The sequence below is a fragment of the Centroberyx affinis genome, unplaced genomic scaffold (genome assembly GCF_046629955.1).
Source record: "Centroberyx affinis isolate AG114_WGS23_722 - 3 ecotype Tasmania unplaced genomic scaffold, CSIRO-AGI_Caff_v1 ptg002220l_1, whole genome shotgun sequence".
In the NCBI taxonomy this organism is placed as follows: domain Eukaryota; kingdom Metazoa; phylum Chordata; class Actinopteri; order Beryciformes; family Berycidae; genus Centroberyx; species Centroberyx affinis.
In genome coordinates, this window is record NW_027280520.1 from 261,431 (window position 1) to 286,962 (window position 25,532).

General features: G+C 42.7%; 1 protein-coding gene across 1 annotated transcript; it reads right to left on the bottom strand.

Moving 5' to 3' along the window:
• Positions 1-11,635: 11,635 nt before the first annotated feature.
• cckbrb (cholecystokinin B receptor b) lies at positions 11,636-25,023 on the bottom strand. The gene is made up of 5 exons (XM_071532601.1): positions 24,861-25,023; positions 16,976-17,227; positions 15,032-15,293; positions 14,132-14,259; positions 11,636-12,530 (listed from the first exon to the last, which is right to left on the bottom strand). Exons 1-5 carry the CDS (start codon positions 25,021-25,023, stop codon positions 11,992-11,994), a joined length of 1,344 nt encoding a protein of 447 aa, XP_071388702.1. The 3' UTR covers positions 11,636-11,991.
• Between the last annotated feature and the right edge of the window lie 509 nt (positions 25,024-25,532).

Consider the following 25,532-nt stretch of genomic DNA (forward strand, 5'->3'; position numbering starts at 1 on the left):
TAAGGTATGAAGCTCAAGACCTCCAGCGGGGCCTTTTATGCCCTGAGCTGCTGCAACCAAACACGTCAGAATTCTGATTATGATGTCATCAGTGCAGCTGAGACATCTGATTGGTAGAGCAGAGTCCAGCTCCATCCAATGATGTCATAATCGGTTAGAATGATTGAACGCCAAAAATAAGTTTGGATTATTTGAAATCATATTTAGCCTATTATGTAGAACTTTATTTCTATTTGGAGTAGGCTTGTAGATGCATGCATTTACAAGTCAAACTTTTCAAGACTAATGTATGTAAAATAAGTCAAAATGTATCAGCAATTGGATGTCACATGCTTCTTAGATGTGTGTGTGTGTGTGTGTGTGTGTGTGTGTGTGATATAGGCCTAAATGTTGTCTAACAGCCTTGAAGCATAAACGCGCTGCCAAGCCTCCAGCACCAGGATGAAAGTAATGCAATGCTTGTGGTCTTTAAACAAGAGAATGTAATAGGTGTGCAGTCACGTTTCATGTACGATAGTTGGTTGTGTTGATCTTTACTCCATTGTTAAGAATTATGTAGTTACCCTTTTTTCCAAGTAGTCACATTACACTGTAAAAGAACAAATATATAACTAATAGAGAAAAGGATGGTATTAAAAACTGTTTTAACTGTGTTCAAAACCTAGGCCTATATATATCAATAGTTTGTCACTTAGTATTTTCCTTTTTTTTTGGTGAGGGTGATTTAGTCTTTTACTGTATTCAAGAAAGCTCAACAGTGATGCCAAAGTCTGTTGAATTGCAGGAAATGCATTTAAAATGCATTTAAAAGGTTGGGGGCTGGGGGCCCTCCCCCCTTCAGTGTTCAGTGTGGTCCCCCTCAGTGTTTTAGACACAATTACGCCACTGCTATGATGTCACAATCGGGTCCAATTTTCAAACATGTTTGATGAGTAACTCAACAAGTCATTACCTACTTTTTCAAAAGGTGTAATTTGATTACTGTAGTTTCAAATAAGAAAATGAGTTGGAACAATTTTTGGGGTAATCACATTACTTTTACACTATTCGTGTAATTATGTTATTCCCCCGCCCTGCATTTGATCAGCTTCCACAAGCTCACAAACACATTCATGTGTGGGAATTAAACCTGTGTAAATGCCAGTCTATTGGAAAAAAGTGTAACATACTGATCTTTCCTTCTCATCTGTGTGCTGACAGCACACTTGACTCAATGTCACCAGTTATAATGTTCTCGTGATTGAGAAATGAAATTTTAATAAGAAGACAGGTATAGATAAGACCAGGAAATGGTCTACCCTTGAACCACAAACAGGAATTGTCCCTTGCTGAAGATGAAGGAAGTATTAACCTTCAGAAAATGATTCTGCCAATCAGCACATTCACAAAAAATCAACACCTAAATATTAGCCAGGCGATGTTGTTTTTCCTCAAAATCAGAGTTACTGTTTCCTGTTTTAATTTTTCACTGGCAGTATTTTGCTGCATAATCACCTTGCAAAGTCAAAGGTGCATGTAATACAATTTTTGCTGCCCCATAGCACAAAATGACCATAATATATAATCTGTAAGGGTTTGAAAGGGTTGTTCATCAATACCAATAACTCTGCGATTACGGTGATGAGATTTTTGGTGTTCAAAACTAATTTTGTGGCCTGTACTTACCGACCAAGGAATAAAAATAAAAAAATCATCATCATAGACTATTTAATGCCACTTTAAATTAACTAATAAAAGCAATAATTATTAACATGTTTCTCAACATTGCTGGAGTTACATGAAAGACATATATGTAATTACAAGTGTGACAAATAACATTTTAGAACCAGTGGTAATTAATGCAAAAAAAAAAAAAGAAAAGAAAACATGATATGCTAAAAGAATATGGTGTAAGTGTCTTCATCCAAGAAAGCAGCCATCAGATGAGCCCAAAGGTACAAAGTCCCAACAATTTGTCAAAATCTCCAATGATTCCATGTGATTCTTGAGCTAAAATGTCACTTCCCAGCAGGAAAAAATGAGAGGCCGCAGCCTTTACTTCCGCTGCTTGGTTTGTGTCACTGTCATGCTGGTTTGTACACAGGAGTGCTGGCATTTGCTAAGAATACACACTCTTGTCCTGGTTCTGTAGTGCTCTTTCCCAGCTTTCAAATCAGTGTAGAGGGTCACTTGTGAGTGTTCATCATATAATGGAGATTGTTTTTGTTCCTAACCTTCACCATTTCGATGTGGCTTACAGCCTGATGAAGATAAACAGAATTGGCAGTAATTAGCTTATGTCTACTAAGAAACACCCTGAATGAAGCTGCTGACAAGAACCCTTATGGGAGCAGTAAGGTTTTAATGATTTGCTCGTCATTTTTTCAGCTGATAAAAGCTGATCATTTTTTCAGTCATACAGTGACAGAAACTATCCCTGTGCAATAAACCTGTAACACCAACCTCATGTATATAATTCCCCCCCCCACACACACACACACACACATACACATATATATATGTATACTTTTTTATATACATGCATATTTGTACATAGTTAAATGTTTAGGTTTACCTCTGTTCATCTTGTCCTTGTTTTTAGCTGTATATTTATTCTGTTTAAGTACATTGAGAGCAATGAAAAACTGGAGTCAAATTCCTTGTATGTGTACATACTTCGCCAATAAAGCTGATTCTGATTCTGATAAGACTGTTTAAGCGGCATGTCAGTATGAGCGTAGGATCCAAGCTAATAAGATCTGAGCATACTTGATGTCATGATGTGCTGACTTTCTGGTATTCACCTGTTCTATCTAGGCCTGTTTTTTCCCTGTAGTGCCTATTTTGATTGACAGTTATCTTAACCAGTGAAATTGGTGGGTGTGAAAAGGGGGAGGGGCTGATGACTGGGGACACTAAGTTGTGCTTGTGACTTGAGTAATGCAGCTGCATTTGACGGTTAGCTTGTCAGCTAACTTGACTGTTGACTGTTGTTAAAATCTGATCGAACGCACGTTTCGTGAATGAGGTCCAGCCATATACTAGGTTTTGACCTAGTCTTGTTTGTTTTCAATTAGCTAAGTCAGTGTGTTAAAGCAGGCTAGGCTAGACTTGAGATAGTGGTGATAGTTTAAACCTGCAAGCTTAACCTTGTTAATTAGCTACCCCACACAGCTAATGTGTCAAGGCGAGTGTGTGCTTAGCAGCTTACACCTATCCAGAGTGTGAAGGCAGCGTCTACGGACATGTTTGATAAGGGTAATTTGTTTTCCACCATCAAGGTCTACTTGGTGGTTATATCCACTTGGTAGTATATCCACTTGCCCTTTCTTGAAGGGGGTGCACTGCAGGCTCCATGCTGTACAGGCTCTAAATCCCATCATGGGAACCCCAGCTCTCTGGTAACATACTGAATTATCTCTGAATTATTATTGGAGCTTCCATGGTTGGATTGCAAGTGAGCACTCTCCTACACCACACTATGTTATCAGAGAACCAGGGTTACATCAAGTGCTGGCCTACTGTGTCAATAAAATCAGTTAACCAGTAAAACAGTCAGTGGTATGTAGTAAATAGCCACTGCACTGTTGACATGAGCACATTGTTTTCTTTATGGAGGGAGCTTTGCTACGTCAGAGAAATACTTAATTTAATTTTACTAAAGCTCAAAGGTTTAAGTATTCTCAGTGGAAGCACCATACAGGAATCAACTTATAATTCACCCAAATTCACCCAACCAAAACTCATTCAGAAAGGGGTTACATTAACATTGCTGCCCTGATCTTTTTTGGCCAAATGAATACTGATACTAGACATAATGCATGATCTTATTGGGCAATAGGGACATTTTGCTTTGTGTATGAGTTCATACAAGTGTGTGCTTCTGTGCTTGCATGGGTAGACCACTCTATGTGGAAAGCATCAGCATCCATATCGACAATACATCCACCTGTATTTGTCTGTCTCCAAGACTGAGGAGTGATCTCATCACCCACAGTAACACATACATTATAGATGCACATTAGGGGCCAAAAAAGTCTCAGCAGTACATGCATTATCACTCCCTAGCAAACGCAAACACCCAGGCAGGACCATTTCCGTGTGAAACATGACTCAGGCTAATATTACAACTCTGCGCCAGGCAATGGCAGATCATTGCTTAGTCTTGACGTTTTATTTGGGTATAGTGGTGGTACAGCAGGCCAGGCGTAAGTCCTCCGATATCCAGTGACACGACAAAGCAATGCAGCACTGATAAATGCATCTCTCTCAGAAGCAATCTGCAAGCACAATGAGCTGGGAGGGATTCCACTGAAGGTATTATTCTTGGCGGACGGGTGCAGGTTGGAAGGGATATCCCAGTGCGTTATGTAGATCATAAAAATGTTGATTTGCTTCCCCTCCCATCTCTTCTATTGGCCCACCTCACTCTGTCTCACACTAATCCCACATGACCTTGACTTCTATATATACTTTTAAGTAGGAGTAAGAGAATGTGTGTTAATGTATCTGTGTGTGCATGTGTTTGTGTGTCTGAGTGCCCGTGCGTGTCTGTGTTGTCAGTTGTTATCAGATATAGCCCAAACTGTGTGACAGAGCAAGAGAAACTGTGATTTTGGTCAGAGGTTGTGTTTTCTCTGTCATTACACAGGGACATTTCTCTCATCTGCTGTGATCTCTGTCTGTCCTGACCCCTTTTAAAGAAGAGTGTTGAGCTAATCTACCCTCCCTTACCTTACATGCTTTGACTGCTTTGAGGTGGTGATTATAGGATGTTCAGCAGGACATTGTTGTTTCCTGGTGGTATAATGGCTCCCTCCAGGTGCCAGGGATCACCGGCTTTGAATCACACAATAACGTTCCATCAATTTGATATGTTAATGGTCCAAGTGATCAATTTGTTTTTCTTTTAGCGGAGGTGGTGGAGGTTTCTGCTGCTTAGTAACCAGAAAAACCTGCTGTACAAAGATGCCACTGTACTTCAAGTGCTTCCTTTTTTAAACAAGACACATATTGTGTCTTCCTTAAAGAGACAGTAGTGCGCTGCAAAGCTGTGATTCTGTTCACTTGGGACTGTGAGGATCAGTATCACTATTCACATGTAGGAATGATGAAATCCTTGTAACGCCACATTGATTTCTGAGTTGAATCCTCCTACATTCATGGATTAGTGGAGCAGTGCTAATCCTGGCCACTGCCACAGTATTGATGGCAAGTACTCTGTTAATCAATACTGTCATCCACTTGACAGAACTTTACCGTCTAAATCACATCCAATTGTCAGTGAGTACCTCCTCAGCCACGCTGCCATCTATCACACTGAAAATACAGTCAAGAGATGTAAATCTATAACTGCCACAAAGCTGTTTGGAAAGGATTTGTGTTTTAAAGGACACACTCACTGTTGTGTTTGGTGAAATGATGCAATCTTGTCTCATTGCATGCTTCTTTGTATTTCCAAGTGATCTTTAAGTAGAATCTTAGTTATGCCCAAGTTGCTGTGTCAAGAGTCTACATGTAAGTACAAGCCAACATTAGTTTGCCTTTAGGTTCCAGTAAGACCACTCTGAGCAGAACTACCAAGTAAGCAGGACGCTAGGGAGACGATGCCTGTGCACTCTCCCTTCTCAAGTTTCAGCATTGCCTTGTACTTGGCTAAAAGTGCTTGGATGAGGTGAAGTGTCAGCCAGACACGTCACTACAGACTGACTCAGATCATGCCTGACTGCATGCATTTGTTGTTGTTTTTTGCCTGTTTACCGGAAATGTTTTGACTCTGAAATTCACAAAAAGTGCCTGAATAGGGGGGGAAGAATTACACAATTTGAACTAGAAGGGCACTCGGAGAGCGCAGACCTCCGCCAAGGTTCGTGCTATTATTGTTTGTTCGTGAGTCGGATCCGGATCCGCTCCAAAATGTAATGGGTTCTTCCTTGGCCCATGCTACACCCTTCCACGAAGTTTCATGAAAATCGGGCCAGTAGTTTTCCGTAATCCTGCTAACAGACAAACAGACAAACAAACGGCACCAAAAACATAACCTCCTTGGCGAAGGTAATTACAACAGAAGCTCAAAGTTAGTTATAGTTGACAAAGATACTTTATTTAGATTGAATAACATTACACAAAAAAGCAAAAGCAAAGCACTCCCAGCTGGGTGTAGCCAGTTTTACATACATATTTGAAACACTGTGTGTGTGTGCATGTGCACGTGTGTGTGTGTAAGAGAGAGACAAAGACACACACACAGTGAGACAGAGAAAGAACCATGTGCAACTGTCACACATGAGGAACACCAATTTTCACACCAACCAGTCTAGCAGCACAAAATCTGGATATCTCTCGCTCTCTCTCTCTCTCTCTCTGTCATGCACACAGACACACACACACACACACACACACACAAAAATATGTTCACACAAGTACAGTATGAGAAATATACAAAGACCAATTGCTAACCGGATGACCCTCATGCAGAGAGATAGCACATCTCCCCTGTCTGCCATGTCAGAAACAATGGATAGTGGCTGTAACAACAATCATAATAGCAATAAATCTGCACTGTCACATGGGAGGTAGACCTGTTGAACCTCCCCCATCGAGAGCGTAAGCCAGAACGGAAAACTACACACTCCAAACCACAAGTAAACACCTAGGGCCTTACAGCGTTGCAGCAGCACAAACACACTTGTCAAGATAGTATCATAGACAGTAACCACGAAAACCACATCACATACTTTCACAGACGTTGTTTTTTCAAAGGTCTCAGGACTGTTTCAGAAAGGACAACACTCGCACGAAGCTCTGTTTCATTCACATTCATCTACAAACAATTCACACATTCGAGCAACCTCAAAATATTCAGCAGTGGTTGCTATTGACCGTCTTCTATCCCTTAGGGAAACAACCTCGCCATATGCTTTCATCTCCAGCTCTCTGTTTGCCTCAAACAGACGTGAGTCATGTATACACACATGTACACGCATGAGTGACACACACACATGCACACATAGACATACAGATACACACAAAGCACACTTAAGGCAATGGTGGCCTGGCGACTGTGACCATTCGAGTAGATCTAAATGTGCCCTCCTCTCCTTCTCTAACCCCTCATCCCTGTTCATCTCTTATCCAGCCTACGGCCTAAACACTCTACTCGACCTCTTTGAAATGTAGCACTCTACTATGTATTGCTGAAACATGAGATAAAACCTCTCCTTTACAGAGCACCACCAAGCAACAATACAGGAGAATATTTCAATTTGTAAGACTTAAGATTGTTGGTCTAACGTTTTGTCTATTAAGGAGCATGATGTGACAAGTATGGGCTGGATGCTGCTTATATTTGTGTGTTTGCCGGAGAAGGCTAGTATTCCCTCATGTCCCTGTGTATTCTGAATGGCATTTACAGCAAGATGGCTCTACTAATCCCAAATCCACCCGAGAGACAGTAAACACGAACACTAATGAGACAGTACCCAGGAAGAGGCTGCTTAACCTTCGGACAGCACTGCCTTCAATCCTCATCATAATGTTCCACAAAATTATTTCTGCACTCCATGGATCATATTCATATGATAGCTGAAATGACTAATACGCCTTCATTATATTACATCCCAGAAGACGAAATTAAAACATCGCTCCCATATCAACTTGCCAAGCATGTGCACTGTTAGTTCTGCTCATTTTGAGCAGTCAACAACAAAGATGTTTGCGAAAGCCAGCAAAAAAAGGTTACACTCTTTGTGTTTCTGAGTCTGAATCGTCAGGGGAAAGGAAGCCTTTGTTGTGAGAGAATGAGCTCTTCATTTTACAAGCAAATGGATTATTAAGTGATAGAACAGCAATGTGGCTTACTCTGTCAGTGATGGATCTCCTCCTTTAAAACAGGTTTGATTATCAATTACCTGCTCCTTAATGGCCAGCTGAAAGGAATGCTAACGATCAAAATCAAAATTAGAATTCAACCGGAAATCTGACCTATTTGTCTTTGCCCGCCTTAGTTCGCCTGGGGTTTTATTTGCCATTCAGATAGTTCAACCAATTTAAAAGTTTTTTGCCCTCCTCACCACTGCTGAGCACATTTCTCATTTACGCATTTCCCTGGCTGCACTGCCCAGTCTGGCAAATTTGCTCTACAAATATCAGCTTTTCTCTTATTGAACACCCTGCCTACCCTGGCAACCACCTGTCCAAGAAACATCCTCTGCAGTGTTTTGCCATGAGCTGTCCTCCATACTGAGCCTGCCGTCCTTGACTGATCTTCCACACACCCCGGCTCAGGACTAGAATACCGCTGGACAATGACCCTACCATTGCCACCAGGACTCTCCCCCCAAACACAGCTTGATCAATTTTTTCAGCAACTCACACACAGTTATTACCCATTATCCATCACACTTGTGAGCTCTTCTACAGGGTGTTGTTTGTGTGATAAGTGTCTGTCTTGTTGTGCTTTAAACAGTCTGTGTGCTAAATGTAAGGTCCCGTGTGTATGTGCCTTACAACATGTATTTTACTGTTATGTGCCTAAGCATCTGCACTTAAACCCATGGTCCATGAATATAATGTATTTCACACATAAATGTAAATCTGACTTTTCCTCCATTATAAAACTTAAGATGTGACCACCGACAGTCTTGAGTGATGGAATGCCTTCAAAGCCATTCTGCGGCGACAAATGTGATTCCTTTCTCATTCCAAAATGACCTTTTCTACGCATAGAACTATTTTTTTCCCCCTCCTATTCAAATATGGGACCGAATGCTGCATTAACAGTAACCTTTAGTCCCTCGGTTGTTACATATTCACATTTTTCTGTGTATCAGTGGAATGTTAAATGTGCCATGCTCATTGGAGATCCAGCCCTTACCAGTTCTGTTGCCATTACCATTATTATACCGAGCTTTGGTGCGCATGGCCATCATGAATTAATATTGAACCATGTGAAGTGGGGAGAGCACGATTTATTGGCAATTGCTTGTAATTGGTTGTCAGCAAGAGAAATAATAGCTGGTTTAAGATGGATTTTGTACTCTATGTGTGTATGTGGATGTGTGTGTGTGTGTGTGTGTGTGTGTGTGTGTGTGTGGTGGCAGGAAGAGGGTTGGGGGGGCAAGTCATAACATCAAACAGCCTCTGTGACACCGCTGGGAAATCAGCCTCTCACAGCTCTCTAGAAAAGATCTCTCCAAGCCTCACCCATAAACAATAACAAACAGACGATTGCATTACTGCATTCCACAGGCTGGGAAAAGCTACCAGCAGACGCATAAATATCTCCTGCCTGTTGTTTACTCTGGTGTGTGTGTACATGTGTGTGTGTGTGTGTGTGTGTATTTACACTAGTAGTGAGAACTCCATTAATGGCAGCAGACGTCTGTTTTTCCAGGTTATTCTGCAGACAAATTCTACCCCTGGGATCTTGAGATTAGGTCTTAAGACTAGAATATTGTCTTTAGAAACACACTATCGTGATCACTCTTTTTTTATATGCATATTTGAGATCAAAGCCATACATACAAAGGCCCAGTGCCCCTGTGGTAGCCAGCGGTGCGCGGCTAGAATAATGAGACAGTGAATGTCGGCAGGCAGATGAACGTGTGCCTCTGGTGCTGTGAGGATGGCAGGGGCTCAGTCAGCACGGTGGGACGAGAGGAAAGCCGGGGGAAGGCTCTCGCTGTCACTCTGCCCTCCTCACTACAGTGAACATGTCTGAAGGCAGGGTTCCCTCAGTGCATGGCAGGAATGGGAGCAGGAGATACTATTGATTAGCAAAGGAAAATGTCCTAGTCTCGCCAATTTAACAGATTGTCAGTTGCTAATCTTATGACTTCTTTAACACATCCAGGCATGGAGCCAACAGAGGGAGGTTTCAGCTGTTCAAATTCTCTGTCTCATGTCAATCTCCTGCAGTAAGGCATCAATATGATTTCCTATTGAAACACAATAAAAATGAATTATGGTGGACACAATAAATCCTTAGAAGCTTTTTAGACTTCTCAAATGCTGCAGGCAGATCTATGTTCATCAAAAAGTGCACACAGAAGCAGGCCATACATCTCTTATTGTGACACTGACAGCATTATGCTGCGGTGCACTCAGTGAAATATGCTCATCCGTCCTGCCTGGCAGGGTTCAGGTCATAACACGATTAGTGCCAGGCGAGTAGAGGAGCCAGAGAGTCAGGCACAGCCAGGCAAAACCTGGGTACCATTCTGTAGCCTGGAAAGGTGAGCTCAGTAACTCACAGAAAACAAAAAGTTCTGTGTCAGTCACTGAACTCATTCACATATTACTTGATCCCCCTGTTGCTCCCATTGGAACATAAGGCTGCAGTGGGCTTACTGTTCTATACACAAAAAAAAATCTGTCTTGAATTTTTATATAGTCACCTCTATGGATAAGATACAATACCACAAATTCCATATACAAATGGCAAGTCCTTGATTTGGTCTAAACTCACCATAGGAGGAACACAAAGCACAGACCTGCAATGGCACTAGCCTATGATGAGAACAAAGGTGAAGTCAAAGGGATACCTCGGTATTTTGAATAGTATTTTGTTTTTCTTCACCAAGCACTGTTCACATACTTTTCACATTGTGGACAAAAAAAATGTCACATTAGAGTTGAAACAATTAAAACAGGAGAACTGCTGTACTAGAGTCCAGTTTTTGTCTGAAGATCAGTTTCAAACACAAAAAAATAAATTAAAAAAAGACAGATTTCTATGGTATGAAAAGGATGGTATGATTGGATTACAACACTGATTATTTAGTTGGCTTATCTCGCCAATTAAATACTGTGTTCTTGAAAAAAGACTCAACTCGCTCTGGTCTTAGTCTTGACTCAGACTCAGCTAAGGTGGTCTTGAGTACAGTATCTCATCAGTAAAGTACATTTTTGCCCTTAGTGTGACAAAGAAACACACTAAAATTCTAAATGTCAAGTTATCCCTTTAACATTTGGTACTGTGTACAAAAGCAAGGCCACAAGACAAACAAACATTGCAGCATACACAGAAAAATTATGCTCTAAAAACTCACAATGTAGGCCGGCTTACAGCACATATCAATAACACAAGGCGTCACCAACTCCATCTAAGCTGTTTATACCATTGAGTCGTTTTCCATGAACACTGGAGCAGTGTAGAGCAGACACACCACTCCTATCCCCTTCATCAGTTCCCATCTGGAGGAAACTCCCAGTTTTCAGGCAAGGCTATGAGTTTGTTTAGAAGAAGATGCTGTTTTGAACTTGGTCTTTCAACTCCACTTCCAAACCCCTCCAGTTAAAAACGTATGTCGTAATGTTGCCTATGACTATAGTGTCTATGATGAATGAGGCAGTCCACAGTAGACAAATAGAACATAGCATTTATAAGCAGGCACTTAGTCCACAAGGCAAGTCCATTACCATCATCAACACAGATAAACATTAGCAACTGTGACAGCAAATTATAAAATAAAATTGAGAAATTACATAGCAAATGGTCTTCCTATTCCTACAGCTACATAATGACTAGTAAGTTATCAAGAATGCCCCCCCCCCCCCACACACACACACACCCCTATCCAACAACCCCCACCACTCCCACGCACATCCTCACACACACACACACACACACACACACACACACACACACACACACACACACACACACACAGCCCTCCCAGACATCACTTCCCCACAGTAAACATAAGCAAGCAATTTGCCTTGGTCCACTGTGACAAGAGATAAATGTATACCCAGTGTTTTTTTTCTTGCTTTTTTCTTGCTTTTGAATATAGCTTTGGAAGTGTTCACACAGCAGGACTGGGTTTTCATTATATGCCCCAACATAATTTTGCCTTTTCTTTGCCTCCCTTTAATGTTGCATCATGTGGCCTGTTTTTCCACTGTGCATTACTGTTCCTACATGTACAGATTGGCCTAAAGACAAAGGATGTGTGGTGCTGCGTTGCCTTAGTAACCGTCTCCTCTGGGTCGTGCCTCCATCCATCTCTCTCAGCAGGTTCCCATGGTGCTGACTGTAGTATAACTGAACTTGGACATGGATGCTCCTGTTGCCATAACATCCTCCTCGTTGTCCCGTAGCCCACGACGACGGCGGCGGCAAGGCGCAGCGCAGCAGGAGAAAGTGGCGAGCAGCGCTTTGCGGAAGCGCGTGTTCATGAAGCAGTAAATGATGGGGTTGACGCAGGCGGAGGTGTAGCACAACAAATGGATGAAAGAGATGGGCGCTCCTGAGAGGGCATGCTTGGCGGAGATGTCATCGAAGGCCCGCCAGGTGTTGGCGCAGTAGAGCGGCATCCAGCAGAGGAAGAAGAGGACGACGATCACCACCAGCATGCGGATCACTCGCTTCTTGGCCTCCAGCTTGGCCTCGGACGTGTTGCTGCGCGGCCGCTCTGCCTTGGGCGCCCCGCCTGAGGTGGCCAGGGTGGACATCTCCATCGAGTGGGGCCGCTGGCCCACGTGAACATAGCAACCGTCTCCGTCATCGCTGCCGCTAGACACAGTGGAGGTCAGGCCGTTCTTCACTCCTGTGTATGGAAAAGCAGAGGGAGGCAGGAGAGAGTTCATCTCTGAAGCAAGGAGGACTGTGGAGGAGCACGTCCGTAGTAACACATTTATCTGACACAGGGACGTAAACACATTGAGGTCAGTTGCTCAGTTTCTAAGGTCATGAGGTAAACAAATCAGAGAAAACACCACAGCTCTGTGATGACGCACACACACGCATGCATGCAACACACATACACATACGTGAGCACACACAAACATCAATGCACATCCACACAAATGCTCTCTCATACACACACACACACACACACACGGGTCCCAACTGTGAATGTACTGTATTTTCCTCTTGCCTCTGGTTTGTTCTTTTCCATTTCTTAAAATTGCAATTGCTTAAGGTCTCACAGGAAATGATTTTGAGTGAATCGTACCTCTTAAAAGGCAGCTGCTCACCTTAATGGGCAGAACAGTGACTCAGCTAAACAGTCCGTTATTGCTGAATCACAGTAATCATCCCTCAGGGAAAATTGCTATATATTAATCACATTTAATCATGTTGCTTTGCATCTCCAAAGTCAGCTGTGTTTTTAAGGAAAGGCTTCTCCACAAATGAGAGGAGACTGGATAAAGTAATAGACCATAAGCAAGCACAAATAAACAGAAACTGGCATTTGCAGAGAGGATATCCTCAATTTGCTGACCAATCCTCCTGGATTACAAAATATAACACATTTCAAAGCAGGGGGTTTTAAAAACACTCATTTATTTCCTTATTGTTCAATTTTTTTCTGGTTCCATTTTTTTTACTCCCTGCCTTTTCCCTCTCTAGCTCTTTTTTTTTGGATCACCTGACAACCCCCCTCTTTTTCTCTCTGAGACCAAACAGATGGTGATGTCCAGGCCCGCAGCTGCCAGCCAATTCCATCCTCTAATGGAACATCAGCAAACACACTCCATGCTGCTATATCATCCCAGACACACTCTCGCATGCCCACAAAAGGTTATGATACACTTAACCTGCACACATTACATGATTGTAGCGCTAATGAAATCTATGTGATTATAATGAAAATCATCATTCAGTTGAAGTTCATAAAAACTGTCAGCTGGATGTAAATTCCAACATTAGAGCCCGGCTGGTGGGTCCCAGATAGTGGTGCGCTGACATAGACTGAGAGACACAATGTGACTCAATGCAACAAACAATTGCATCGCAATCAAAACACATTAAAATACATTAGGGGCAAATTAATTTAGAGCTTGATTTGACACTTATGTAGAGTCACTTCTATACAGTATCTAAATCACTTATTACTTAATTATTATTAATACTACTGATTATTCGTGTGTATCTGCATGTTAGCCTATACTGACGGACCACCTTGCTAATATTGAGTTGTTCCCCCTTTTGCCAAATCCAAGTCTCAATTGTCTCAAGCTTAAAAATTCTTCTTTACCCTGCCTGCTCCTCCTCGTCTGCATCTCTTCCCTTCTTTGACTGAAATCATTAGATGAAATCAATAAGGGATCATGGCTCTCACCTGGATTGACCTGGTCGGTCTACTAGAAGGATAGAGTCTAATATTTTCCTCATGTTTTTCACAATCAGTGTGCATGTCCTCACCAGTTGAATCTTTCTTCAGGCCCATCTCAAACTGGATGCCTCTGTAAAGTTCCCTGGAGATGAGTCCGTAGGCCACAATCATCACCACCCCCGGAATCACAAACAGCACCAGCAGCAGCAGAATGTACCTTGGAGAGATGCATAAGAGAGGCACCTTGTTAAATATCCCAACATACCCCCATACACACGGCTGTACACGTTAACACATGCACACATACAGACACACGCACAGATTAATACAAGCACAAGCACCATACAAGCAACAAGCAACAGAAATTAGCCCAAAGACTGTGCCATCCTAATTCCAAAACAAGACAAAAACACACTGAAACATCTCAGTCTTTTCATCTGCTGATGTCTGATGTTTCCATGAAATGCCCAGCGGACAGGAGCTGAGAGCTGCTCAAAAAGGCTCCAGGTCCAAACATGGAAGTAAATGAGCGTGCAGCATACCTCGTTGTAAGGTACACAGACTATCTCTCACACACAGACGCAGTTCATCTAAAGTTTATTAGATTCCAAACATCATAATGTCCAGAAGCCAAGTGCAGGACAGTAAAAAAAAGATTTACTGATGATTCGCTTTGATAGGAGAGTTCATCTGACTACAAACTTGTTTTCTGTGAAGTTGCATTTTTATGTTCTGTAGTGCGCTGGGTTACCCTGGCAATTGTATTGATTATGCCAAAGCAATGAGAAAGCAAACATCTATCACCAATGAAATTCATGACACTAGTGAACTGCTTGTTGTCCTTCCATAAAGAAGCTCACCAAGCACCTCATCCTTTCAGCGGATCTAAGTATCAACGTTTTAACTGCATTATCTGTCATGTCGAGCGCAGTAGTAAAACTGTGTTTAGGAATGCTTTGGGTTGTCAAACAGACCAATAAAACACTCACCAGGTCTGCTCCGCCTTTGCGCGGGGCCACCTGTGGCGGCACTGGTGTGCGGTGGTGTTGTCAGGCCGCTGGTAAGAGTTTAAGTGGCTGACTATTGGATACGGGATCATGATGACAAAGGCCAACACCCATGTAGCGGCAATCACCCGATAGGCATGGGAACGGGTCTGCCACACCCGTGACTTCAGAGGGTTACAGATGGCGCTGTAGCGCTCAATCGCTATGGCAACCAGGCTAAACGTGGAGATGCTCACTGATATGCCTGTACGAGAAGAAAACAGAGATGATTAAAAAATGAGTAAACATAGGTGGTGCTGTCTGATATCAGATCTCTATTATGTGTAAAATCAAAAGTTATGAGCTCCTGAATGCAAGAGCTACCTTACAAAAAAAATAATAACATGCAAATGTATATCTGCAACTTAATATCGGCAAACAAAACAGAGAACAAAACGTGTCGCTCTCTGGAGACGTGCCTACACACTCTGCCTCTGTTAGGCATGAATGTGATGCATGGAGGGGAGGAGGAGATGCTTATCAGGCTCTTGTGGTGGAGGAAATCATGTTGGCCCGGGCCAGTGATGTGATCTCCCGTCTCCCTCCTGACAGGGGCAAGACAGGGGAAATTACTCTTTACCTGTCTAATCCACATCCTCTGCTAGAATATAATACAAACACAGGGCTGTGTGTGTGTGTGAGTGAGATAGGGAAAGAAAGAGAGAGGCGGTAAGAAGCAGAGATAGTGGATGGGTATTGGCGTGGCAAGTGTGTGTGTGTGTGTGTCTGTTTGTAAGGGAGCGGGAGAGAGAGCCAGGGCCCAGTGATGCGATACACTGTCTGGACCTAAGGGAGCAGCTGGAGAGCACGGCCAGCTGAAGCCAAGAACAATCAGCCAACAGTCTCCCTCCCCATGGGCCTGCCCACTTTTCCACTGTGCATCCTAATGATGGCTCTCCCTGCTGCACAGACCGGTGGAACCTGTAGTTTAGTTCGACTTAATCCACCTTTTCTCCTCAATTCTCTGACAGCATTTCTTTCAAGAGGTGCCGTCTCTCTCTGTCTTCATTCTGGCTGGAGTCCCTGCACTATTTTCCTGTTCTCGTTATAATCTTTTCATTTCTCTGTCTCTCAACATCCATTTCATATTAGCCGCTCCGTTGTTATTCTCCCCGTCTCTGACTCCAGAGATTCCCTTACCTATTTACTTCTCCATTTTCATGCACTCTACGTTTTCAATTTTATTCCATGCCATCGCTTCATTGATGAGTGCAGGATTTCATTTTCAAGTGCAGGGGAGCTTGAAAATCTTTCATGAGAAAATCTAGGGATCTGTGGGGGTTTTTTAACTCTAGTTTTTTTCTTTCTTTAATTCTATTTCTTCCATTCCATTTATGAAGAGTCTTGCTCAAATGTGAGATTTTGATCATTTGAAAAAAGTGACACTTGCTCTTAGAAATAATTTGTGGCACAAAATCAGCACAAATTTTGGTACTTTTTAAAGGATAGTAGGTAACTGAAGTCCTTGGTTGACAGAATAACAATTTTACAGACTAGGTCCAACAAATTTTAGAGAAGAGTGTCATGGAATACAACTCATAGAGTTTCCCTTTTTAACATTTGTTGAGTGTAAAATCTGAATCCAAGTATAAAACTGGATTTAGAGGATGATGACGAGCATAAAAGAAGAAACCCTTCATCTCCATTCTAACCCCTATCCTTCACCTCCAGTTTTTTTTTCCTCTTTTCCTGCCTTGTGATCTTCCTTTCTCACCCTTCATCCTTCCCTTCCACTCACCTCTCCACTCTCTCCTCCCATCCTATCTCTCACCTCTCCTGCACTCCAATCCCCCTCTCTGACCTTCATCCTCCCCTTCCACTCACCTCTCCAACCCTCCACCTCTCCCCTCCATTCACCTTTCCCTCACCACCCTTCCCCTCTCTCACCCATGAGGTAGGACACTATCTTGCACATGGCAGCTCCGAAGATGAAGTCCTTGAGGATGCTGGGGATGAGGGTGAAGGGCATGCAGAAGATGGCCATCATCAGGTCGCTGACAGCCAGCGACAGCAGGAAGGTGTTGGTGACGGTGCGCATGCGCTTGTTGACTGTCAGCACTACGATGATCAGCAGGTTGCCAAACACACTCAGAAAGAAGATGAGCGAGTAGAGCAGGATCCGTAGCGTGTGGTCCTCATCTGGTACGGGACAGGACAGGACAGGACAGGGGTGTAGGGGGTAATAGAGAAGAGATGGCAGAGACAAGGAGAGACATTAATAGGGAGATAAGAAGAACTATACTTCACATACTGGGGGAGAGGGAAGGACATGACAGTGACCATTACCAGAAGCCTTGCCCTCTGCTTTAAGATAGTACGTGTTCTTTGCCATGCCCACCCGCATGGGGAAATTTTCCATTCAATTTTACCTCATAACTTTTTGCTGCTGTAAAATTATGCATCAGAACAAGGCAACAGTAAACATGTTGTCTCCTTGTTTTGACCTGTAATAGTCGCGCACCCCTTGGGCCAATTAGTGTTTGAAAATGCTGAAACACAGCGGTGAGATGCATCTGACCAGCGGTGTCTGAGATAACAAACTATCAAGTGGACCCTGTAACACTTAGGAACTATGGCAATAACTAAACTAGAAAAGTATAGTGGACCGCCTAAGTGATTTTATTGAGATGTTTGTCCTCAAAGGGATGTTTAGCAAAAAGATGACACTCTGCATGCAGCTTACATGGACCAGTTGGTACTGTTGGCTTCTCATTTATTTACACTGTAAATATACAATCACAGTCTGTGTGTTATTGTGCTAAGGTGATGCCTGCTGGATGGGTCTGTGATTACTAAAGTGAAGAAATTATTCTGTGTTCATAAGGCCCATGGTGTGGCCCATTATAAGCCTCTTGGAGGAAGCCTGGAAGAGGGTGATTTAGGGAGAAGATCTGTTAACAGCTCCTTGTTCTGTTGGAACAAATTCATCAGCACTGTTCTACATAATGATCAATACTATCACTGTGTCTGTATTGATCCTAACAGCCTGGAGCTGCATGGTGGTGCCGAGTATAACTACACAATCTCTTGTAGACCTTCCCTCTGTGTGTTTGTGTCCGTGTGTGTCCGTGCGTGAGCGTGTGTGTGCGTGCGTGTGTGTGTATAATATAAAGCATCAGTGATTTCTTCAAACAATTTGTTTTTCTGCATGAGAGATTGCTAGTTTAGACTGTCGGTCTAATGTAGGCCATGAATTGAAAGCAAACACATTTTCAAAGTTTTTGCAGTAATTGAAAGTTAACTTGAACACCATTCCCTCCTGTTATGTATCTGAACCTTAGCTTTGAAATATGTTATTCCTATGTCCGAGCAAAGTCTTTATTGGTGAGCATTCACTGCTGTCTCCCAAAAATTAGTGAGAAGAGTTTGCACTGGTCACTAACTATGAACTCAGACCCCCACTATACAGAACAACAAGAGCAAACAGGACCTTCATACCAAAAAACATAGAGCTGCTGAACAAATCTTCCCTGTGAATATTTATGTGATGTCTTATATGTTGCTGTTCATTATTGTGTTGTGATGTATTGCCATTATCGTCATGCTGTTGTTGATGATGTACAAGTTAAATTTCCTGCTAGGACTAATGAATGTTATCATCATCATCATCATTCATCTCAAATGTCACACCAGTGTACAGCTCAACAATGAATGAAGTGGAAAAGATAGAAAAAAGTGACTGTGGTGAATCCAGGAAGGTTTTCTGGAGATCAGGGTGTATTTTCTGGTTTGGAATACCTGCCACAGCATAAGGATTACTTGGATGCAAGAGTTCAGATCCAACCTGTACAATATGTCAAAGTGAGTTTCTTATTCACTGCATCAGTATGACTTGACGATATTAGTCTCTTCGCCTCTCATGATTGAATGGGTGATTCCTGTCCAATCACTCATCTTCAACATTATGAATGAAAGGAGCATTCATATTCACAAATACTGAATGGTCTGCCATAGGCAAAAAAAATTAATTTGATTTGAATGATTTCTCAAATTGAGTGGTTTTCAACTTTTCCTTGCCAAGAAACAACCAATCTAGCTTGCCTCTGTCAATAACAGACATACATAGACCTTCCAGTGGCAAGTTTCTCAAGGTGGATGTGGTGTGAATACCTGGTGAGGCCGCAGGGTAAAATACAGCCTCTGAATTTAAATTGCTCCTTTAACCTATCTTGTCTTTAATGGTACAGAAAAGGAACCGAGGGAGAGCACAGAATAAACTTGTGACAGCCTCTTGAAATGCAGGACCTGCAGCCCAAAGCCTGAGCCCTAAGCCATTAGGGGCTTCATTGGACCATATCCTGGGAAAGCCTTTGCTCTCTGCCCTCTCCCTTGACTTCACCTCGCCCCCCTGCAGAGACACAATGCTCTAAACAGGTTGCCTACTGCGTCTGTGCCCTGCGGATTAAAGACTCCCAAGTGCGTCAGATCAACACGGCACAAATGTATCGTACACACAGACAAACTTCATTCACACAGTTGTAGATGTGCACGAGCAACCAAACATCCACAGGCCTTAATCCCCTGCACATATACCATCAAAGATATCCTCAAAGGGACTGGCAAATTAAAGAGAAGGTCTATCATGGGCCTTCATAATCCTTAAAAGATTATAGATTTTAATTAAAATATTGCTCCATTCTATCATCAACACTTCCCATCCTGGGAAAAACAATGTTTATTAAACAGACTTCATCTACAATGTCTAATTTTTACTAATGTCATGTCTTACCCCATTATGCCAATTTTGAGGTCCTGAATCTCAACACACAAGACCTTGGAAGTCATTGAAGTCCTTGAATTTGATGTTCAAGTGAGTGTGGGAACCCTGGTCTACTCTCCTCAAAACCACAGCCACACTCTCTTTATCTCTTCCAGTGCACTTCCTTTCCTCTGAAGCTACAGCATATTCTTGTGCTGCCATACATAGATATAGGCTCCCCTGATGTCTCCCCTTTTCCATCTCAGGCATTTTCTGCGGTTTGCCTTCCTTGCTGGTTCTTCTGTCTCCATTTCCTCTCCTTCCACTCTCAATTACAAGTGGAAAGCTTTAAACAACAACAGCAGCAAAGCGGCGGGCCAGCCACAGCCACAACCTAGGCGCTGGGTTGAGATAAGTGAAATAAGTGAAATGAATTCTCAATCCAGTTGGACATTTTCAAGCTGTATGACTCATTTCTGGTGACATTTTCTATCACTTGAAAATGTGTGAGCAGAACAGCTATTCATTTTGTGCCACAGTAGGGAAGGAGAGTTGTTCTTCACCCACAGGCCATCTAAATGTTTTATTCTAAACGAATCAGGGGTAATTACAATATCATTCATTCATGTCTTCCAGCTCATCAGTCATCTAAACATTATCCTTTAAGGATCATTGGAGCCACACATCATTTATTCTTAACATCAAAAATGGCTTTATAATAGACAAAATATAATATCCATCTTTCCCTCGGTCTGTGTCACTCTTGTTCACACAAATACTGAAGCTGTCACTGACTCTGTCCTCCCCTGACATCCCAGGTGGACATAATCCACCTGGGATGTAACTTTGTGGATTGTGCCCAGCCGGCCGGGCTTTAATCTGAGCTGCATCGATCTGTTTGGCAGGGCAGGTCGAGCTGTTACGATCTGTATCCATACCACCAATCAAAAGCTCACATGAAGTTTAAGAGGAACTTCAAAAGGAGGATTTGATTTCTCCAAATCCATATGGGCAGGTGTGTGGCTCTGATATTAAAGTTCATGGTGGAAAGAGGACACTTCGCTGAAGTGATTTAGTGCGGCTGCATCCAGAGTCCAACCACTCTGAAATGGAGTTTCTATCATCAGTAGGACTAGTGATGGGTTCCAGCTCAGCTTGGTCAGTCAGTCAGTAAGTCAATCAATCTCTCTCTCTCTCTCTCTCTCTCTCTCTCTCAGATACACACACACATTCTCTCCCCATCTAATGACACATGTTGTCTCTCCATCTGTCTTGCGCACTCACATACAAATAAAAAGCTGTGAGCTCTCACACAGTGTGTTCTGTTCAGCTGACAGAACATCAGGGTTTCCTCATTAGAATGTGCTGGGAAATGGCAGCACCTAAGAACTGTTTAATTGTGTTACCCTCTCCTTCCCTCTCCTCTCTCTCTTTTTGTCTGTCTGTCTTTCTCTCTCTCCCTCTCTCCCTCTCTCTCTCTAATTCTTCCCCTGCCTAATGAAATATGTTACACCAGCTTCAGCCTAATCGAAGCCAATTAGCTTTCCTGTGTGCTTGCTGGCTGTGCAGGGAACAGCGATAACTCCCTGAGCACATTTACCAGTTCCTTCAGGCCTGCATTTACAATAGCTGCTCCTGCCAGCCATGTGGAGAGCAGAGGCAATCTCCTTAATCACCTTCCTTACCAATGCTGGACCAGTATCCCATGGCCAATACATAGCAAAGATTAAGTTTTCTGATTATTATTTTGATACAGTATAGTATTTCTGTAGTCTTCTATTCCACAGATTCAGCCAGCCGATTCATTGTGATACAAAAGCATACAATGTTCAACGAGACTGTTTACTTCCTGAAATTAATAGCGTTGGCACGCGGCCTCGGTTTACAGGAATGTTTCATATTTGATAAAGCAGTACTGTCGGTAACAGAGACACTCAAACAGCTAGGCCTGCAGTTTCTCTAGTTTTTTACAATGCTACGCTGTGTTATGACTGTGATGTGCTTCATCATCTTTAAAGTTGTTCTTGCAAGAGTGTTCTAGAAGAGACAAACTAATTTGGGTTGTGAACATTTTAGTAAAGCCAGTCCAAGTGAAAGTCGGGGGAAGGAGAGACCACGGCGGTGTGGCTTTGGTTAGACATCACTAGTTAGCATTAGAGTAAACATGCTAGCACTCAGAGGTGTGCACATACCTACAGGATGTCTGCTTTATTAGAACCACTCACGTGGAGCTCAGAGAAGGACGGAGAGAGAAACACACTTTACATAGCAGTTAAAATTCAATTGTGCAAACGCCATTAAAACTTTTCCACCTCTTGTAGAATTTAATTCTTGTTAAAAGTCCAGCACATCGTTATTATAATTTCACCAGCCGGTTAAGTGTTGAATGTGAATGCCCCCTGAACAGATTAATTGGTAAGAATTATATGCACTTGAAAAGTAAAATAAATTGGGTGAATTTTAACTACAAGGGTTGAAGCCATTATTAGAATTGCAGTGAAACACTAGTTGAATTAATAATGAGGTTCGGTGACAATCCATGAATATTTTAGGTTTCATCTGTTTTACTCCTGAAATAAATCAGAAAATCTATTGACTATGAATTGCTCTCTCTCTCTCTCTTACACACACACACACACAATCTGTGTCCATCCCAGTTGGCCCTGGTGTCACTGCATCTATCAAGGAAAAGCCATGCAGCTCTGTTCCTGTCTGAATGAGATATTGGTAAATGTCAGAGCTAGTGGCTAATCCAGCATGGTAAATGTCATATCTCCACTAAGCCAAAGTGCTCCGCACAGCAGTTGATGGAGCCAGCGAGAGAGACCTCTGTCTGTTGACCGACAGACTACAACACATAGCAGAAACCACCGAGTCCCCGGTGCTCTCAGTCGGGAAACTCAGAATACAAAAGACAATCCTGGCCGCTCGGTGCGGCAGGCATGTATTAAACACCTCGGCTCTCACGCAGCGGAGTGTGATGAGAGGGTGTGAATGATGGAAACGGGGGGGTTGATGTACACAAACAGGAGAGGTGGGGTGCGGAAAGAGGCGGCGGGAGTGAGAGAAATAGAAAATAGAGGGTTTTTTTTGTCTAAATGTCTTTTGGCAGGAATGAGCAGCCTGGTGAAGAGGGAGAGGGAGGGGGAGGAGAGGAGGTGCAGTGGTTTGGTCCTGCCAGCGAGTGATACCCCCACTTTTGTCGCAGTTCATCATCTCCCAACGTAATTACCTCCTACTGTTGAATGGGGAATAAAACAAACTGAATTACCCCTAAATTACACAATCAATATGAGAGCACAATCACACGCGACAACACACTAGGTAAGATGTGGACATTTTTATGGATTCTAGAAATATACTATAGTCGGTCGCCTGTGAGTGATGCTGTGGATGCGAGTGGGAATCTGCTCTGAATGTGACACAAGTCGACTCTCAGCTCCGTAAACACAAGCTGACTGGACTAAAACAGAGAGAGAAGGAGTTGGAGGGAAAGAATGATTAGTGAAGAGTGAATATGGCAGGAGAGTAATCAACTGATTGATTGAGTGACTGACTGACTGAGTGAGTGATAATGTTGACAGCAGCTGCACAGAATTAGACATCCTCATTGCTCTCTTGCAGGGTGTGTGTGTGTGCGGTCCAGTTAGAAGAAGATACCATGGGCATGCTAAATATAGAGAGTAACAAGGCAGTGAAAAGCCTAACCAGACAGAAGACACACAGTGACAGGATCTGTGAGAGAGATGGGGCGTGGGTGAAACGATAACTTACTCAATAGTGCAGCATAAAAATGAATTAAGCAACCAAAATTCCAAGAAATGTTGGAATTTTATGGATTAAGCAACCAAAATTACAATGCTGGTGCAATTCTCACCACAGCAATCTTGGTCTGTAGCTGTCATTCATGTACTTGCAAATGTCCATAAGGGTATGGGCTTGTGCTTTAAGTCTTGTCAAAATTATTGTGCAGTATAATATACATACTCATGCCTGTGTGCTTCATTGCTAATCATCAGCAGATAAGAGAGGTGGCAGGTAAAAGTGGCAATGATTGAAATGAGAATTATATCATTCAGAAGGTGTGTGTGATATTGAGTCATCTCATTCACATACATAATGAATGTAATCTCTCTGCTCTCTCTTTCACACATGTGCGCGCGTGAACACACACACACACACACCATAAACACATGGAAACAGTGGCAAACAACCATTAAGGCATGAAGGTGGACCAAAATAGAAAGTGTTGATTGATAAAGTAGCAGCTGGCCTCAGAACTGGGAGGAGCGCAAGTGATATGCTGAAGTAGCTACTTCAATCTAGCAGCAGGGCATATTGTTCAGAAGCAGCTTGTAAAAAATACAGTAAATTGAATTTCCGAGAGGTAGGGCACGACACAATCATGTGGCACAGACCACTAGGAAGCCAACTGTCCAACCCATGGATAAAACCCCTGTGTGGTCAGGGTTTGATTCCTGACTGTGACACTTTCTGTGATTCTCTGTGATCCCTCTGTCTGTACCCCTATTCCCTACAGGAAAATACCCAATCATGAACAGGGATTGAAATAATGTATAATTTATTTACTTGGTCCATTTCACCAGTCAGTTAACAATATTTCATATAAAATGATCCATCATATAGCTTCTGATCAAACTTAATGATTGCAATATTAAGTCATCTATTTCCTTTAATGGTTAATTTTAACCTTTTAAAAAAGATACTGTAGCCTATATTTAATTATGAATAGAAGTTGAACAAATTCTGTCTTTCAGAAGCAAGGAAGCAGTGGAGGGTAAACCCACTTAAACTCACCTTTTTATTTGCATTACAGAGTTTGCCCACATTTTAGCCTGGCATCTTAATCTTAATGACCTAATTTCAAAGTAAACATCCTAGGCCTAATAATACAGTCATAAGAGCACAGGGTTTTTTAGGGAAATTATTATATTTGCTATTCTGAAAATATAATTGAGTTTTGTTTGCCTCACCGACTGGAGGTTTACCCAGCTCTACCACCACATCGTTGTCCCATATAGTAAATACTGAGTTATCTCTATGTCCGCTCACCTTTCTGCTTCACGCGCTGTGGTATGAGGAGAGTGGACGCGTTACCGCAGGTGATGTTTGCGGGCTCCAAGCTCCCGTTACCGGTTCCGTTCTGTAACGCATCACTCTGCGCTCCGACGCACTCTGAGGACGCAGACGTCTCGTTCAGCGCATAGAAATCCATTTTGTTTAAAATCTTACAAAAAGTTCAAAACAGACATTCTATGAATTTGTGCCTCTGACGGGGTAAAATAACTGGAGACTGCATCCATAGCCCTTCACAGCTGATCTACTGTATGAGGACGAGGCATGTCACAGCCTATTCGCAACTTTCCAATAAATAAAAAAAAAGAAAAAGCAACACTAGATTTTCCTCTGCCTTTTGGTCTATTTTACGCGGTAGATATATGTGTTGTCTTAATGGTCAGTGCGGCATCACACGCGTTATTATAGGATTCGTGCGCACCAGGAGGGAAGAGGACCGCGCCGCGCTTCTGCGCCTCTGCCTGGTACCGCATGGAGTGAGCGCAGAGGAAAGTGGAGAGGGTAATAGTCTACCGGAGCCGGTGGGTGGTGGAGGTGGTGTGTGTGTGTGTGTGTGTGTGTGTGTGTGTGTGTGTGTGTGTGTGTGTGTGTGTGTGTGTGTGTTGGGGGGGGGCGGAGGAGTAGAGCGGTGGGTCGTCGGGTCGTCAT

What these genes read in the sequence shown, in the direction of transcription:
- cckbrb (XM_071532601.1), bottom strand. Translation starts at nt 25,023, where the DNA reads ATGGATTTCTATGCGCTGAACGAGACGTCTGCGTCCTCAGAGTGCGTC. An exon ending in GATAGTGTCCTACCTCATGG is followed by an intron (nt 15,294 to 16,975) that starts GTGAGAGAGGGG and finishes CTTCTCGTACAG; the next exon opens with GCATATCAGTGAGCATCTCC. An exon ending in CCTGAAGAAAGATTCAACTG is followed by an intron (nt 12,531 to 14,131) that starts GTGAGGACATGC and finishes TTCCATACACAG; the next exon opens with GAGTGAAGAACGGCCTGACC.